Raw genomic sequence first — 18,314 nt, forward strand, 5'->3', positions numbered from 1 at the left:
AACAACTCTCGTTATGTCGATATAACGAGAAAATTAAGTCGTTATAACGAGAAAACAGCTCTCGCTATGTCGATATAACGAGAAAATTAAGTCATTATAACGAGATAACAACTCTCGTTATGTCGATATAACGAGAAAATCAAGTCGTTATAACGAGAAAACAGCTCTCGTTATGTCGATATAACGAGAAAATTAAGTCGTTATAACGAGAAAACAACTCTCGATATGTCGATATAACGAGAAAAGAAGTCGTTATAACGAGAAAACAAGAAGGAAAAAATAATAATGCATGGCCGCTTAGAACTTCCGTAGTTTAATGTGTCCTTTCTGAATAAAAATATTAATTTCTTTAAAAAATTTAATAAAATAAAAACCTGACCCCAAATTTTTGAATGGTAGTGCGCATACTGTATAGAGATGTTTCTTCACTGGTAATGTGTCTTTGTTTTCCTCTTTCCAATCATACCAGGGAACCAGTGGAGTTTCATAAACAACAGTCTGCAGTCTCATAACCCAAGCAGATCTGCCAAAGGCGGCAACAGCAGTTTAGATCGGCTATATTCACGCAAGATCCGCAAACAGCTAGTCCACCATAAACAGGTAAATGTGTCTCACACAAACATCCTGTGCTTATATATCTGAACTTGAAATCTTTTCCTTTCTACTTGTAGTGTGGATGTTAATCAATTCTCCTTTCATTTCAGCAGTTGAATTTATTGAAAGCCAAACAGAAGGCTTTAGTAGAGCAAATCGAGAAAGAGAAAATTCAGAGCAACAAAGGCTCCTCCTACAAGCTGCTGGTGGAACAAGCCAAACTCAAACAAGCCACATCCAAGGTGAGAATCCAAACTTTTCTCAACTCAGTGTCCCTTAGGGATGGGTGTGGGACAACATTCGGTGATAAAAGTAGCCTTTGAACAGATCATAATATTATCCCTGTGGTTCTTTTTCTTTGGCAGCACTTTAAAGATCTGATCCGTTTGAGGCGGACAGCCGAATGGCCACGCTCCACCTTGGACTCAGAGGCGTCAGTGGCAAAAGAGACCCCTGAGGTGGAGCTCCTGCCCTTCACGCTATCTCACGAGCGCTGCATCTGCGTCGTCCAGAAGCTCGCTCTCTTCCTCCTCTCCATGGACTTTACCTGTCACGCAGACCTGCTACTGTTTGTCTGCAAGGTGCAACATAGTTTTTGGCATACAGAAAAAAAGTGTGCTATTTTAAATGCTATTTAATTTTGGTACACTACCATTAAAAGGTTTTGGGGTCTTTTAAGATTTAAATTATTTTTTCAAAGAATGCATTTACAAAGAATGCATTTATTTGATCAAAAATACAGTAAAACTAAAATATTGAGAAATACTATTACACTTTAAATGAGCTGTTTTGTTGTTTTAAATGGGCTAAAATGATTTTATATGATGGAAAAATCAACAGCCATTACTCCAGTCTTCATTGTCACATTATGCAGTAGAAATCACTTTAATATTCTGATTTGGTGCTCAGTAATTTTTTCTTATATCAATGTTAAAAATGTTAAAAAGATTTTGCTGCTGATTTTTGTGGAAGCAGTGCTAAATTTTTTTCAGGATTCTATGATGAATACAAAAAAAATAAACTATTTTATTTGAATAGAAACACAAATGTCTTTACTGTCATTTTTGATCAGCTTAATACATCCTTGCTGAAAAAAAGTATAAATTTCTTAAAAAAAATCGGTCTGACTTCAAATTTTTGAATGATCGTGTATATGTTTTAGACAATGTCTATCTTTAAAAATTCTAAATCTCATCCATCTGCTCAGGTATTGGCCAGAATAGCAAATGCAACACGACCCACAATCCACCTGTGTGAGGTGGTTTCAGAGCAGCAGCTGGAGCGGTTACTGCTGTTACTGGTGGGAACGGACTTCAACCGCGCGGACATCTCATGGGGCGGAGCCTGGGCCCAGTACTCTCTCACCTGCATGCTGCAGGACATTCTTACAGGTGTGTGTGTATGTGTTTTAGATGTTCTCAGCAGTCTCAGTGGCCCACAGACTGTCATACATGTTTTACATATCCATGTTTTATATTTAGATGTTGTAACTGTTTGCAGGAGAGCTATTGTCTCCGGTGTGTGTGGATGGGATGGAGGGGGCGGGGGCTGATGAGGCTGGGGCCGCCTCTTCCTCTGTAGTGGTGGATTCCGATGACTCGCTCCCCCAGCCAACCCCCATCCCACTGGTGGAGACCATCGATGAGCCTCTGGGACCCGATATCATCGCAGGTACACCCGGGACATCCTCTGTGTTCCAAAGTGCGTTGGTAACCCCGCCCGAATAGCACATCACCTCACACGGACCCTCACTTTTCTTTTGTTTCTGTTGTTTATTAGTTTGTTGTCCTCTCTTAGATGAGCTGCATGTGTATTTTTTTGTGTTTGCTTTTTTATAATATGTAATAGTGGTATAATGCAGTGGACAGGAGGTTGGAACAGTGCAGATGATTTTGACTCTATATACATGTAAAACCTATAGCTGCTGACCATTTTATTATTGGGTTAGATTTGTCAAAACTTATTCAAAATGGGTCAACAATCCACTGTTCGAGCGCCCTGTCGGTCTAAGAGAAGTTTGACAGCTGGATGTCCTAAAGAAGGCTGTCTGTGTAGTTGCTTCTCTTGGTATGCTGCTCTTGCAATATTAAAGGTCTTTTCATTGCCCAAAGGTGCTTCTCCACTGTCATCTTTGGAAAAAGATAAAGACATTGACTTTGACTTGCTACAAGACTTGATGGATGTTGATATTGATCCTTTAGATATTGATTTGGAAAAAGATCCACTCGCCGCCAAGGTTTTCAAGGTATGGACCTCGTTCTCTTTATCTTTCCTTTTCTGTCTTTCAGCATTAGGGGTGTAATGGTTAAAATTTCTCTCGGTTCTGTGGTCACTGTTTTATTTTAGCACATTGCTAAAATATGGGCTACATTGATAGCCCATATTATTGTTTTAACCCATATTTTAGCCTCTTGACTTTCTCGTACCCATCCGATTACTCATTTTCTTGCAGAGAGAATCACAATCACAATTGTTAGAAAATGTAGCACACTGTTTACAGACATTTACATTGTGAAATGTCTTAAAGTACAGCGATTTAGCAGCTTGGAAAATAACCATAATAATTACTATTGAAAGTAGACAAATTATAATTCACACAACATTTATTCTCGTTGTTACATGGTATAAAGAACTGTGGGAAGTGAACTGTGCAATTAACTGTTTCACCCCTATCTTGCATGCATTATGTAATTAACGATTTGTTTGGTTGTAATATTTAGAGCTGTTTTACACACAGCCAATGTTTTAACAGCTTTTCCAGTAAAGAATTTTTCAGTTTTTCCTCGGAGACTAGTATCTGAGATTGTTTTTGTTTTGTTTGTTTTTTTGTTTGTTTCTTTATGTTCTCTCTTGCAGCCGATCAGTAGTACCTGGTACGATTACTGGGGTGCTGACTACGGCTCATACAGTTATAACCCCTACACAGGGGGTGTGGGCATACCTGTGTCCAAACCCCCTGCGGCTGCCACGACAGAGAAGCCTGGATCTCAGAACCTCTCTGTGTCTGTGTCTCAGGGTGAGAAGTGTCAAAATAAATCAATAAAATAAAAGCTATAATAAAATCTGAGTGGTAAAGCACCTTCATTTTTTATCCCAGCACTGGACGCTCGACTGGAAGTGGGATTAGAACAGCAGGCAGAACTCATGCTGAAGATGATGGCAACACTGGAGGCAGACGCAATACTGCAGGCGCTAACATCCACATCTCCTTCTGGTACACACACAAAAGCATGTGTACAGGGTTCCCACAGTAAATGAAAATCTGGAAATGTCAAGGAATTTATTTTTTTTAATGTTTATTATTTATATATTATTTCCAGCACTGAAAAAGTTATCCATTTATTAAATTATGAAATCTTGAATAGTGTATAGTGAGGAGTATACATTTTTCAATTTCAGACTCGGTTCTAAGACATTTATTTTTGCAGAAATTGTGAGCTTAACAAAATCTTTTTTTTTTTTTTAATCAAAGTTTCTTTTCTGGTAATTACTAATAATTGTTCAAGTAAATTTCACTGGTACAAAGGTGTGGGAGCCATGTGTTTTTGTTTTGTTTTTCCTAAAGTGATTCGACTTAATTGAACTAATGTCGTCCCCACTCCTCAAGGTCTTTTTTTCTCTTCTTTTTTTTTTTAGTGACCCAGTCTGCAAACGGGACGGATGACTCTCTTTTGCGTGGATTCCATAGCTCTCCCCCCAGTAGCAGTCTGATGGTACAAGCCTCTTCCATCCCCATGTTGAGCACCTGCTTCAACAAACTCTTCTCTTTATTGCAAGTGCATCATGTTCAGGTGCGGGCACAGTCTGGATTTGTCACTTTCATTTACTGAGTTTACCCTTAAAGGGATAGTTCACCCAAAAATGAAAATTAGCCCATGAATTTCTCACCCTCAAGGCATCTTTTTTTCAAGGCAAGACTTTCTTCTTTCAGACGAATCCAGTCGGAGTTATATTAAAAATTGTCTTTGATCTTCCAAGCTGTTTAATGGCAGTCAGTGGGTGTTGCAGTTCATCAGTCCAAAAGAAGTGAAATAAAGAGCATCCATCCATAATAAAAAGTGCCTCACACAGCTCCGGGGGGTGAACAAAGTCCTCCTGTAGCGAATCGATGCGTTTTTGTAAGAAAAATAACCATATTAAAACGTAATCAATTTAATCTAGCTTGCGCTCACTGTTGTACATGGAAGCAGCTCCGGGCGGATGACGTAGGTGTCTGCGTTGTGCATGCGCCGCTCAGAAGTGACGAACACGGAAGCGCAGGGGAGAGATCAAAACAAAGCAACGGTCTCGTATTAGAAGTACAAAACGAGTATTTGTAAAGAAGAATGTCGGAGGATTTCGATATAAGCCAAGAGGAGAGAAGTAAGGAAACTTTGCTTCCTTTGCTCCTGTAAACAAACGTTGGTTTTCACTAGACTCACTGGCGCATGCGCAACGCCGACATCTTGCATCATCCTCCTGGAGCTGCTTCCGTGTACAACTGTTGGCGCAAGCTAGATTAAAGTGATTATTGCGTTTTGAATATGGATATTTTTCTTTCAAAAACGCATCGATTCGCTACAGGATGCCTTTGTTCACCCCCCGGAGCCGTGTGAGGCACTTTTTATCATGGATGGATGCGCTTTATTTCACTTTTTTTTGGACTGAAGCACTGGAACACCCGCTGACTGCCATTAAACACCTTGGAAGATCTAAGACAATTTTTTATATAACTCCGATTGGATTCATCTGAAAGAAGGAAGTCATATACACCTAGGATGGTTTGAGGGTGAGTAAATAATGGGCTAATTTTCATTTTTGGATGAAATATCCCTTTAAATCTCAATTCCTGAATAATTTTTTACTCTGAGAAGTTACAGAATCACACCATCTTTATCTCTGTCTGTCTAGTTGGAGTCTTTGCTGCAGCTGTGGTTGACACTTAGTTTGAGTTCCTGCTCTGAGGAGAGCGGCTCAGACATCTTCCTCTTTAACGCCAGCAGAGTGCCCACAATCCCCCTTAACCAAGGTGTGACATTCACCAGCTGATAGAACACTTTGATCTGAAGGTATTAGTGTATTGTTGAGGAGATTGGACTGTTGATTTCTACAGGATCTTAAATTGAACAGTTGGTTTTATGTGTTACTATGACCAAGGATACAGTTAGTAACCTGCTGAAATAATTTTCACACTTTAACAAGTGTCAGTCTCACTACCTACCTTTACCTACACCAAAAGAATTGACTGAAAAGCGCTCAAATTCAAAAATACCTTGCACATATGTAAAATGAGTATGTTTACTTCCAAACCTGAAGTTTGTTTGGAACATATATAATGCACTTGTAAACGAATATGTGAATAGGATTACAGCGTTTAGGATTCATATTAACAGAACTTTCGAAATCCAAAATCAGATTAGATTTATTATGATTGATAAAAATTAGTGCATGTAAACATGTCTACTGAAGTGAAGCAGTATTTGGCGCATTGCAAATATTCTGATTAGCTGCGCACAAAGAAAGTAGTGCAACAACAAAAATTGTAAATTAATTGGAAAAAATGTTAAAACGCGATATGCAATGGAAAAAGATTAATATTTTAAAAAGAAACTTTAAAGATTAAAAATGTTTAAAAATAAATGCATTAAAAAAATAAGGAGAGCAATGGTAATATTCAGCAAAAGAAACACAGGAGCGGGTTAGATCGTTCACTTTCCCTCATTAACAGTGTGGATTTTGTAATGCTTGTAATTGACTGTAATTCTTGTCTCTCAGCCTCCATCAGCAGTTTCCTGTCAGTGCTGGCCTGGTACCCCAACACCTCTCTGAAAACATGGTGTCTTGTACTGCACAGTCTCACCCTCATGACTAATATGCCTGCTAGTGGTGAGTATCTGATTGGCCCAGCCTGTCTTTGTTCATCTGGTGTGTTTCTGGACGCACTCAGATGTGTGGGTGCTCCCACGGGGAGACCTATATGTGGGTTTTCCCGCCAGCTTAGCAGATCCGTGTTGTGTTGCCCCTCCACAACCTGATTATAAAAGCAAACAGTCTGGTGACACACTTTCGGATTAACCTCGCTTATAATGTGTGTGTTGCATCTGCAGCCTCCAGCAGTGGGATGGGTATGCAGGAGAGCACAGCCCAGCAGATGGTGTCTGACCCCACACTTGTGCACGTGCTTGTGCGCTTCCTGTCTGGAGGGAACCCTCATGGCACCAGCCAGCACAGCTCACAGGTATTGAGCTTAATGAAGAGTATGCGCATGACTGGTTTCATAATGATATATTTGGTAAATGCCTCACATACTTGTCTTCCTCTCTCTTTCCAGGTCGGCCCCACTGCAACGCAAGCCTTGCAGGAATTTTTAACCAGGTTGCAGGTGCACCTGTCCTCCACATGTCCACAGATGTTCAGCGAATTCCTGCTTAAACTGTTGCACATCCTGTCAACGGAGAGGTAGATCATTAATTCACCATTTATGTAATTAAACTGGTGCTTGTTAATCATTTGTGGTTGTTGTCTTTATCATCTTATCTGCTTATAGGGGTCCATTCCAGTCTGGTCAGGGTCCATTAGATGCACAGGTGAAACTTTTGGAGTTCACCCTGGAACAAAACTTTGAAGTGGTTTCTGTGACCACCATCTTGGCTGTCATTGAATCCGTCACCTTTCTGGTTCACCACTACATCACTTGCTCAGATAAGCTGGTCTCACGCAGCGGTTTGGACAGTTCTGTGGGTGCTCGTGCCTGTTTCGGGGGCCTGTTCGCCAATATCATTCGCCCCGGCGATGCGAAGGCTGTGTGTGGCGAAACCACACGAGACCAGCTGATGTTTGACCTCCTGAAGCTGGTCAATGCTTTGGTGATGCTGCCACTGTCAGGTGATCGGGAGTTCAGTGGGAGGCTGCCTCCAGCGGGTGGAGCCACTGACAGCGTGTCGGATGAAGAAAAAGTGTGTGGAAGCAAAGAGTGTGGGGCGGCAGGCACAGCTCAGCACCAGGGACCAGCTGTGGGTGTGGCAGACCTGGTTTTGGCCAATCAGCAGATTATGAGTCAGATCTTGTCGGCATTGGGGCAGTGCAACAGCAGTGCCATGGCCATGATAATCGGTACTACTTTTTTTTAATTAATAAAATTAATGTAAAGTTTTATTATATTGAATTATATTCTCATTCAAAAGTTTGTCAGTAAGGTTTTTTTTTTTTTTTTTGGAGAAAGACTGGGGACAAGACTGTAAGAAGACTAGTAATGGCTGCTGAAAGTTCAGCTTGTCATCACAGAAATAAATTACATTTTTAAATGAATTCAAATAGAAAACTTATTTAAAATTTTAGTAATTTCACAATATTACTGTATTTTTGATCAATTAAATGCCGCATTGGTGAGAATAAGAGACTTATTTCAAAACCTTTTAAAAAATCTTACCGATCAATTATATTTTTACCTATTATTTTGAATTTCATGCATTTCTTCTTTTGCTGATGTGTTTTTTCTCTCTTTTTAGGTGCTAGTGGGCTCCACCTAACCAAACATGAGAACTTTCATGGTGGGTTGGATGCCATCTCGGTGGGCGATGGCCTCTTCACTATCCTGACTACTTTGAGTAAAAGAGCCACATCTGTCCAGGTCATGCTGCAGCCCATTCTCACTTACATGGCCTGTGGGTATATGGGCCGACAGGTAAGACTCGTCACAGACAAACTGAGAGAACACCAAACATGGTCTATTCTAGTATGTTGTGGGCTTAAAAAAACATGAACACACATTCAAATCATTTTCACATTTTAGAGGACAGACATTCAGTATATAAGAAAGTAATATAAAACTTTGCATTGCATCATGACAATGTTGAGTGTTATTATTATTCTTTTTTTAAACAGGGGTCTCTATCAACATGTCAGCTCTCTGAGCCTTTACTGTGGTTTATTTTGAGAGTGCTTGACACCAGCGAGGCTTTGAAAGCCTTCCATGACATGGGTATGCCAACACTAATACTTTCTAAAGAGATAAAACTCTGAGCTGGTCTGTATGTATGACTCTTTGTGTGTGTGTGTGTGTGTGTGTGTGTGTGTGTGTGTGTGTGTGTGTGTGTGTTGTGTGCGTGTGTGTGTGTGTGCGCGCGCATATTTAGGTGGTGTGCAGCTCATCTGTAACAACATGGTCACCAGCACACGAGCCATCGTGAACACGGCACGCAGTATGGTGTCCACTATCATGAAGTTCCTGGACTCTGGGCCTGGTAAAGCAGCAGATGGCAGCCTGAAAGCACGAGTGCTTACCTCAGAACCAGACAATGCAGAAGGACTGCACAACTTCGCCCCTCTTGGTACAGCAAGCATGCTTTATATTCAGTCATAACCCCGTCTTTTCATATAAACGTCTAAGTATTAAAATGTATTTATATTCAACGTTGATGTTGTTCCCTTGCAGGCACCATCACCTCTAGCAGTCCCACAGCACAGCCAGCAGAAGTGCTGCTGCAGGCCACACCCCCACATCGACGGGCCCGTTCTGCCGCTTGGTCCTACATATTCCTTCCTGAAGAGGCCTGGTGTGATCTCACCATCCACCTGCCCGCTGCCGTTCTGCTCAAGGAGATTCACATACAGCCGCACCTGGCATCCCTCGCTAGTGAGTGTGAACACAAAATGCAGTATTATATTTGGTTCATATATGAAGCTTTTTACACTAGTAAGGACTATGCTGAAGTCTTTTGAAAATTTGAAGTATTACTAAATGCTTCTCTTTCTTTCCCAGCATGCCCATCCTCAGTGTCTGTGGAGATCAGCGCAGACGGTGTAAACATGCTTCCCCTGTCGACCCCAGTCATCACTAGTGGTCTCACGTACATTAAATTCCAGCTGGTAAAGGCAGAGGTGGCGTCTGCCGTGTGTTTGAGGTTGCACCGGCCGCGGGACGCCAGCACACTGGGCCTCTCACAGATTAAGCTACTGGGTCTGACTGCTTTCGGAAACACTTCATCTGCCACTGTAAACAATCCTTTCCTGCCCTCTGAGGACCAGGTCTCCAAAACCAGGTATTGGAAATCATTTATAACATCTAAAATAATCAGAGTGGTTTTATTTCCTGTTTCAAGCCTCTATTATAATATCTAATTTTCTCTCTTTCTCAGTATTGGCTGGTTACGGTTGCTGCATCATTGCTTGACACACGTTTCTGATCTGGAGGCCATGATGGCCAGTGCTGCCGCTCCCACAGCAAACCTCCTGCAGACCTGCGCCGCCCTCCTCATGTCCCCGTACTGCGGCATGCACTCGCCCAACATTGAGGCGGTGCTCGTGAAAATCGGCCTACAGTCCACACGCATAGGCCTCAAACTCATTGACATTTTGCTGCGTAACTGTGCTGCTTCTGGCACTGATTTGGCCAGTAAGACTAATGAGAAACAATCTTTTTGAAAATCTTTATAATGCTTGACTGCTATATTTGAATGTCAAGCAGTATCGCACTGATTTGTGTGATGTGTAAATTCAGAGTCTATGTTCAGACTAGTTTCTCCCCTTTAATGATCTGACATTATTTTGTTGGGCTCTCCTTTTTATCTGAGTGGTGACTTTGTTTTTTGTTGTAGATCTGAACAGTCCGCTGCTCTTTGGGAGGTTAAATGGCCTCTCATCAGACTCAACTATAGACATTCTCTACCAGCTGGGCACCACTCAGGACCCCGGTACCAAAGACAGGTCTGTTCCCTACATCATTACGTAAAATTAAATCATGAAGCGTCCTAATGGAGTTTGTTTGAAGTGTTCAAAGTTTGATCTTCCAGAGTCTGTTTATATATGTTGATTCTCAATACCTGTGGGTCTTAAAAGCTGTGTTTTTACTTTATTGAATAAGTTGACAGTTTGAATGTCAATTATGTTTTACCAAAGCATAACATTTTTACATAATCTTGATAATTATGGTTTCCCAAAGCATAACTTCTGTTATAACTTCATAGCCTTTAACTGTAAACTATAAGTATCTCTATTAACTTAATAATAGTAAATTATTTATTAACATAATATCTTTAAACATTAGCATTACATTATTAAACTATATAATGCTTAATAGATCATTAGAACCACAGTGCTGCTTGAAGTTTTGCAGCTCTAATAAGGAGGATCTAGCGCTTGCTTCAATACACATGTGACACGATTTCAAGTCAACAATAAATTCCCTTCCAATAAATTCCAATAATAAATTCCCCAAAATCCTTTTTTGGATACACATCAAATGCATTTCAAGTATTAAAGTCTTTTAGAAGCCACTCTGTATATCTGTTATACTGTTACACTCGTACAGGTTCATACACACTTTTTTGTGGTTTTTGTGGTTCTTGATGTCTTGGGTTATGTTTGTGATTGTGTTGTAGGATCCAGGCTCTGCTACAGTGGGTGTACGACTCGTCCCGGGTTGCTGCCCTGAAGCAGAATTCTCTGTCAAGCTGTGTGGGTCCGAGCGCTCCTCCCTCACGGGAATACGGGTTGCTAATGCCATCCCCGTCACATCTGCACTGCGTGGCCTCCGTCTTATGGCATAGTTATGAGCTGCCCGTTGACTACGACTTGCCCGGATTGCTCAACGGAGAGCTTTTCGAGTGAGTCCGCACTGATAAAATAAATCTTTTTGCAGTCTTGCAATACAAAATGTTCAAGCAAGAGTTTTGGAGGAGTGTGTGTACGAGATATATTTTGGTGCTCTGCACTGGGAAAGGCTGAGAGTACATATTCTGCTTTTCCTTTCCCACACTCTTCTATATTTTATTCTCTCTTCAGGTATGAATACTTTATGCGTACCGAGTAGAACAAAGTGAAACAACCTTCGCTGTGTACAGGGTGCAAATAAAACAGCTTCAGCCTTTAACAAACAGCTTGGAGCATTAGTAAATCATGCTGCTGTTTTTAGGCAACCTGAACTATTAATTAATGAATTAATTAATTATAATTAAACTTTTTCTCCATCTCTTGCAGGTTGTTGTACAACTGGTCCATGTCTTTGCCCTCTAACATGGTTTTAAAGAAGGCTGTGGACAGCTTGCTTTGTTCCATGTGCCATATCCACCCTAGTTACTTTTCTTTGCTCATGTCCTGGATGGGTATAGTGGCACCCCCTGCTGCCCAGACCAATGCACAGCGCCGAATGGACATGACGGACGACGGCAAGAAGCAGCATGACTTAAACAGTGCTGCCTCCCTCACAGATGACTCTAAACATGCTCGGGCACCAGTAACTGTGCCCGTCACCCTTTCAGAGTGCCAGTTGGTGACCCTAGCAGCTGCATCCCAGTCTCCAGGTGCCATCCAGCAGCTGTTGGACTCTGGTCTGCCTTCTCTGCTTGTTCGCAGCTTAGCTGACCTTTGCTGCAACCTGTTGGTCAGTGCAGACCTTCCCTTGCCTGCAGGATTCTCCACACAGGCAGAGAGACGCTCGTACTCGCACAACCAAGCCTCATCATTCTCGACAAACAGGCCACCACTGTCTCCTGAGCTGGCAGCGCCCGTATTGCGGTTTCTGACGGAAGTAGGAAACAGTCACACCATGAAGGACTGGTTGGGTGGGCCAGAAGTGAACCCACTCTGGACGGCACTGTTGTTTCTCCTGTGCCACTCTAGTGCCAGTGGGGCTGCTAATGCCAGTGCAAACAATAGCAGCAGCAGTATTTCTGGGCACGGTGCATCACCCAGCACGTCACACGCCAGCGCCGCACCTCACACCTCAAGGGCGTCTTATTCACTGGCATCAACGAGCCGCAGCAGTGGACTCACCACTCAGCAAAGGACAGCCATTGAGAATGCAACAGTGGCTTTCTTCCTCCAAAGCATCTCCTGCCATCCAAACAACCAGAGGCTCATGGCACAGGTGTGTTTTTGGTGCTTTTTTGAGTCTCGTTTGATGTTTTTAATAAACAATACATTTTAAAAAATTTAATTTCTTTTAAATATGTGGAATTATACCTTCTAGCCTTCTACCTTGATAAAATATTCTTTAGGTCATAACGTTTTAATTATATTAATATTACCTTATATTGCTATTTATTGTTATAAATATTATACTTTTATTAAGTTTGAACTAAAATACAGAAAATAATAAAATTGTTATAACTTTAAAATAAAAATGTTATGATTTCTGTACTATAAATTATTTCAGCTATTCTAAATTAAATATATAAACATTTTCTTCTCAAAAAAGTTAAAGTAGTTTGTTAGCTAATTTAATATATTTGAAACCCAAAACTGATGATTCCAAGATTAGCGTCAAGAAATATATATATTCATATTATATGTATTAAATAATAGTAATTTCTGTATTAAGTACGTAGTCAAGTCAAATTTGTGTATAATGCTTTTCACATTGTTCAGAGCAGGTTTACTGAAAGTCAAACTGTTATGTCTATAATGCCTTAGTGCATTACAATAGAGCAAGTTTTAGGGCTGGGTGTTATGGCGATATATAACAGTGATACAAGTGATCTGTATTTTTCTTTGTTTTGTAAAGGTGCTGTGTGAGCTGTTTCAGTCAGCTCCTCAGCGAGGGAACGTTCCGGTCTCAGGGAACATCTCTGGATTTATACGTCGGCTCTTCCTACAACTCATGCTTGAAGACGAGAAAGTTACTGTCTTCCTTCAGTCTCCCTGTCCGGTAGGTGATCACACACACAGACACACTCAAAAACTCACAACAGATGCTTTGAACATCTATCTAAAGCTGAAACATTGCTGTTCTAAGTGGTTATTTTATTTTATATAGAAGTTGTTTTGCTTGGTTAGTCTGTTAAATTATTTATTACTGTTGCTGTAAAACTCAGGAAAGCCTCTTCACTTACAAGGAAAATTACCCTGACCTTCACATCATCTCAGAGGGATTTAAACCTGCACTGCCTCTGAGCTGCAGTTCTTTTCATGGCAAATTGTGCTGTTATTGTAGGAGACCACTAGGGGGCCGATTTATCCTCAGATCCTTGTTAATCATGCAGGAGTCCACACACATTGGTGCATGTTAGGAGTACCTGTACAAAGTTGTTTAGCTGGAGAAAATAGCGAGTTTAGTGGAAAACTACGAGAAGTTTGGGAAAATCGTTCTTGCGTTTCTGTCCGGTGCCGCTAGTGGCACAGCAATTACACATTTCACATAATCTAAATGTTGGAGGACATAACCGGCGCACCCCTCATATGACGCATAGAGTTATGCCTCTCCTCCGACTGCCAAACCGGAACGAAGCCAAGTCGTAAAGACGTAAGACATCTTTTTTTAGCCGGAGAGTCATTCAGCAGGTCGTTCCTCCAGTAAATTATGGCAGGATTGTGTGCGTTTTAGGTCAGATTAATCATCTGGCTTTCACAGAGAGTCCCAACAGAGAGGCTCTTAAAAGTTAATGTTTACACATTAGATCAGGCCAGAGTGGCGTACGATACGAGGCGTTCTCTCAAAGGCATGGATGTAATTTTTCCCTTTCCGATGCACTTTTAGCTCCACCTTCAACGGAAATTAAGATGTCTAGATCGGCCATGTGGAAAGTGGGAATCTTCAGAGATGCATATATTTTTATATATTGATTTTTTTTTTCCTCAGCAGGACTTGCCAAATGCCATTGCTTTCAAATTCCTTGTTTGCTTTTCCCTATAGCTATAGTTTTAAAAAAACTGATATCATGAACGTTATCACTAAACAGTCAAATGACATTTAAGACCATTTTAAATCTCTTAAAAATACAGAGTAGTAAGAAAAAAGAAAATATGGATTCTTTGTTCACAATGAAGAGAAATAGAGATTACTCACAAGATTGGTTGCAGAAGCGACATAAATTGCAATAGTTTTTGAGCAATAAGATAAGTGATTAGAACTGAAAATTAAATGAAGCTGAGAAATGAATGCAAAAGAATTCTGTAGGTGCATTTTAATGAGAAATTTTTTGTGTTTTTCTCTTTCTCTACTTTAGCTGTATAAAGGGCGCATTAATGCCACCAGTCATGTGATCCAGCACCCCATGTACGGAGCAGGGCACAAGTTCCGCAAACTGCATCTGCCCATCTCAACCACACTGTCTGAAGTATTAGACCGTGTCTCAGGTATGAAGACATTGTAATACACTACCACTCTAGAGTTTGTGGTTGGTAAGATTCAATTGTTTTTTTTGAAGAAATGGATACTTTTATTCAGTGAAGAGGCATTAAGTTAATCAGAAATGTCAGTAAAGACATTTATATTGTAAGATACCGGTTTCAAATAATGCTGTTCATCAAAGAATCCTGAAAAACAGTATCATGGTTTTCAACATTGATAGTAATAAGAAATGTTTCTTGAGCACTAAATCAGCACCATATACTGTTTTTACAAAATTTTTGACTGAATAAATGCAGGCTTGGTGAGCATCTTTCTACGTCTTTCAAATATATTTAAAAATCTTACTTTGGAGGGGTAGTGTATGTTGACAAGAAAAAATCGTATTGCTCTTGATTTGTTTCTTTAATCTTATTTAGTAAATGTTTATTGCAGCTACATAATGGAATACAGATGTTTACTTATTGGAAAAAAAATAATAATTGAAGGCTACGTGACTAGTGAGTCAAGTAGCATATCTATCTAAGTAATTGTGCTAATATCATTGGTATTGGTTTCAAAATGTTGTTTCTGTGCCACTCTACAAAGTTGCCTACAAAAACAGACGCGTGATTGTGTATAGTTACACCAGCTTCCACCAGTTTAGTCAAAATACTAGAAATAGCATTTCCAGCAGTCTTGTTTTACATGCACCATGTGGTAGTCTATCAGATGAATCAGGTCCAGCTTTTGCCACATCTTCAGACTTTCATGGTCTGATGAACAAAGCATGTAGGTCTAGATCTGCCGTGTGGCATGGCCATCAGCATGTATGTGTGATAAATGGCTTGTCTCCAGAGACCTTGAGCGTGGCAAATATAGGCTTTGGTTTCTCAGAAAACAGCGAGACTCATAGAATATGTAGCTTGCCCTGTCTCGGAGCCATTCATGCTCACATCACTTCCACTGATGGAAGACCCTCACAGGAAGCACATGATGTTGTTATCTTTATGAATTGGTGTGTCTTCTCTGGCATATTACATCTTTACCATAAATAATTCAGATTATCAGTTAAGCTGACATGCACATCGATGCTTATGTCTCTAAAGGGAAGTTAATTTTTAGAGCCTGCAGGCTGATTGAAGAATGCACATACACACTGTGAAATAACATTTAAAGATCTTGCACTTTTTACCCTTCAGACACGCCCAGCATCACGGCAAAACTGATCAATGAACAGAAGGAGGATAAAGAGAAGAAAAACCATGAGGAAAAAGAAAAGATGAAGGCCGATAATGGTTTCCAAGATAACTACAGTGTTGTTGTTGCCTCAGGTACTGTTTAACCCCATCTTCTCACTGACATAGTGAGAAGAGTTTTATATTATGTTCCCTTGAGGTTAACAATCATGATCTAGTTGCATCTCGTTTTCATGCTTTGTTTCAGGTCTGAAGTCTCAGTCAAAGAGGGCCTTGTCCACTCCTCCCCGTCCCCCGTCCCGACGAGGGCGTGTCCTCAGTGACAAGCTAGCAGCTTCCTCAGGAGTTGATCCGTCTGCCAAAACCATCAGCGTGCCTGTCTTCCACCTCTGTCACAAACTACTGCCGGGTACAAACACACACTCTTGTTCTGTCACGCGCTCACTTTCTGTTCGGTCCTCTCGCCCACTCTGTACTCTTCTGCGTTCCCCCTCATCTCTCACCCTTCGCTCCTCCATACAGATTAGGATGAGAGTAGAGGTCACCCCAGTGCCTGTCCCTGTCTGCCTGCCACGTCACCTCACTGCATTTATTCAGAGATGCAGAGAGTCTGATGAATGTCAATTTTAAAGCTTTGTTCTTTGTTCTCTCATCTCTTGTTGCCTATTACATGTAAAGAGTCTTTCAGAACTTAAGAGATGAAGTGTTTAATTCCTGCTTCACTAGTGGCACCACATAGAATTTAATAATTTTTTTGTTAAATGTTTGCAAACAGGTTTCCGTTTCGCTCACCTGCCATTTGGTTGAAAAAATGGCACATCATCTTATTCAAAATAGTGATTAATCAGTTGAAAATGCTTTAATAAACTCAATAATGACTCAAAACCTTTTCTCTCCAGGTCAGCCATTGCCGCCGGAGATGACCTTGGCCCAGCTGCTGACACTGCTGTACGAGCGCAAACTTCCTCAGGGATACCGCTCCATTGACCTGACGGTCAAACTGGGGTCAAAGGTCATCTCAGACCCCGGCCTCTCCAAGACTGATTCCTTCAAAAGACTCCGTACTGAGAAAGGTATGCAGACACCTATTTATGTTATACCTATTATCAAAACCACTGGTCCCGCCCTGGGATTTGTCCGTGGTCCTGAATGCGCTCCCAAAAGCCCCTTTGAGAGCATCTCCTTAAAGCTGCTTTCTTTAAAGACTGCTCTGTTACTCACTCTTACTACAGCGAAAAGGGTAAGTGAACGGCATTTCTTTTTCAGTTCGCTCCTCATGTATGATGCTCGCTCCGGGTGGTGAAAAAGAAACTTTTAGAACTAACCCGGTGTTTATGCCTGAAGTATTCGATCATGCTGGTTCATGTCAGTCCGTGGATTTGATGGCTTTCCATGAGCCACCTTTTTCATGTCCAGAGGAGGAGCGACTACACTGTTTATGTCTGGTACGGACTCTACAAATGTATGTACAAAGAACCAGGACACTTCAAATGCAATCAGCTTTTTGTTTCATTTGCCTACTCTTTTAAGGGAAAGCCTGTCTCCCATCAAAGATGCAACTGTGTTATGTTACAATAACGCAAATACAGAGCCCCCAAAGAGTTACGAGCTCACTCTACCAGAGGTATAGCTGTCTTGGGCACTATTTAAGGGCATTTCTATCCAGGAAATTTGTGCTGTGGCTAGTAGGTCTTCCTTGCACACTTTTGTGATGTTCTATAAACTGGACGTGACAAAACCTTCACTTACCCATTCGGTCCTGGGAATTGACAAATTGTACATTAAACACTTAGGTAATCCAGTTCATTTATAGTGTCAATTTTCAGACTATACTGATCTGCTTTAACCACTTGAGTTGGGTCGAAGAGGTTTAATTCCGATCATATTCATCTTTAGTCTGATTCGTCACCATATTGGCAATACGGGAGTTGTCTATATCACACAGTGAGATACCGAATGAATGTTAGAAAGAAAAATTTAGGTTACTAAAGGAACCCCAGTTCTCTGATAACATGAAGTGAGGTATCTCACAATATTGCCCTCTTGCTTGTTCCATATGCGAAAGAGATATGCAGAGAATTATGAAACGGCAGGTAGCTGCAGTTTATATCCAGGGAGGCGGGATGCCCTGATCGCTGTAGCGATTGGTCTGTCGTGATTGGCAGACGTGGTGTCATTGGTACTTCAATCGGTCATGCCTGGACCATCACTATATTGAGACACCTCTCTTCATTTTTTGGGGAATCAGAATACATTGGTCACACTGTGTGTTTTTGATGCACTAAAAAGAACCGGCTCATAAGAGTCATTCCTTGAACTCAGTAGAAAGTGATTTCTTGCCATTGTTCTGCGATACTCAATCTATGTTCCCACCCAAGATTTTTCTGTAGCTTTTAGCTTCCCTCTCCCACATATCACGTTTTCTGCCAGCCTAGGGAAAAATAACCTGATTGGCCTTGTGTGTTTGTGCTTGCGTATGTGCATGTGCTCACACGTAT

The 18,314-nt window shown here is 41.0% G+C and overlaps 1 protein-coding gene across 1 annotated transcript in view; it reads left to right on the forward strand.

Moving 5' to 3' along the window:
* The window catches only part of LOC107553750 (baculoviral IAP repeat-containing protein 6-like), an 81,330-nt gene that overhangs the window by 49,699 nt on the left and 13,317 nt on the right, over positions 1–18,314 (forward strand). Inside the window, exons 33-60 of the mRNA XM_016236065.1 lie at positions 470–600; positions 705–836; positions 960–1,175; positions 1,802–1,985; positions 2,095–2,295; positions 2,706–2,839; positions 3,451–3,610; positions 3,692–3,808; positions 4,231–4,385; positions 5,485–5,602; positions 6,349–6,459; positions 6,681–6,811; positions 6,905–7,032; positions 7,121–7,686; positions 8,082–8,257; positions 8,458–8,554; positions 8,709–8,903; positions 9,008–9,208; positions 9,335–9,614; positions 9,711–9,967; positions 10,170–10,278; positions 10,953–11,177; positions 11,551–12,439; positions 13,076–13,219; positions 14,517–14,646; positions 15,820–15,951; positions 16,064–16,225; positions 16,716–16,889. Coding sequence (XP_016091551.1) covers positions 470–600; positions 705–836; positions 960–1,175; positions 1,802–1,985; positions 2,095–2,295; positions 2,706–2,839; positions 3,451–3,610; positions 3,692–3,808; positions 4,231–4,385; positions 5,485–5,602; positions 6,349–6,459; positions 6,681–6,811; positions 6,905–7,032; positions 7,121–7,686; positions 8,082–8,257; positions 8,458–8,554; positions 8,709–8,903; positions 9,008–9,208; positions 9,335–9,614; positions 9,711–9,967; positions 10,170–10,278; positions 10,953–11,177; positions 11,551–12,439; positions 13,076–13,219; positions 14,517–14,646; positions 15,820–15,951; positions 16,064–16,225; positions 16,716–16,889 — 5,655 coding nt within the window. The remainder of the gene's footprint in view (positions 1–469; positions 601–704; positions 837–959; positions 1,176–1,801; positions 1,986–2,094; positions 2,296–2,705; positions 2,840–3,450; positions 3,611–3,691; positions 3,809–4,230; positions 4,386–5,484; positions 5,603–6,348; positions 6,460–6,680; positions 6,812–6,904; positions 7,033–7,120; positions 7,687–8,081; positions 8,258–8,457; positions 8,555–8,708; positions 8,904–9,007; positions 9,209–9,334; positions 9,615–9,710; positions 9,968–10,169; positions 10,279–10,952; positions 11,178–11,550; positions 12,440–13,075; positions 13,220–14,516; positions 14,647–15,819; positions 15,952–16,063; positions 16,226–16,715; positions 16,890–18,314) is intronic.

Source organism: Sinocyclocheilus grahami, unplaced genomic scaffold (genome assembly GCF_001515645.1).
Source record: "Sinocyclocheilus grahami isolate Dianchi unplaced genomic scaffold, SAMN03320097.WGS_v1.1 scaffold18.1, whole genome shotgun sequence".
NCBI classification, from domain to species: domain Eukaryota; kingdom Metazoa; phylum Chordata; class Actinopteri; order Cypriniformes; family Cyprinidae; genus Sinocyclocheilus; species Sinocyclocheilus grahami.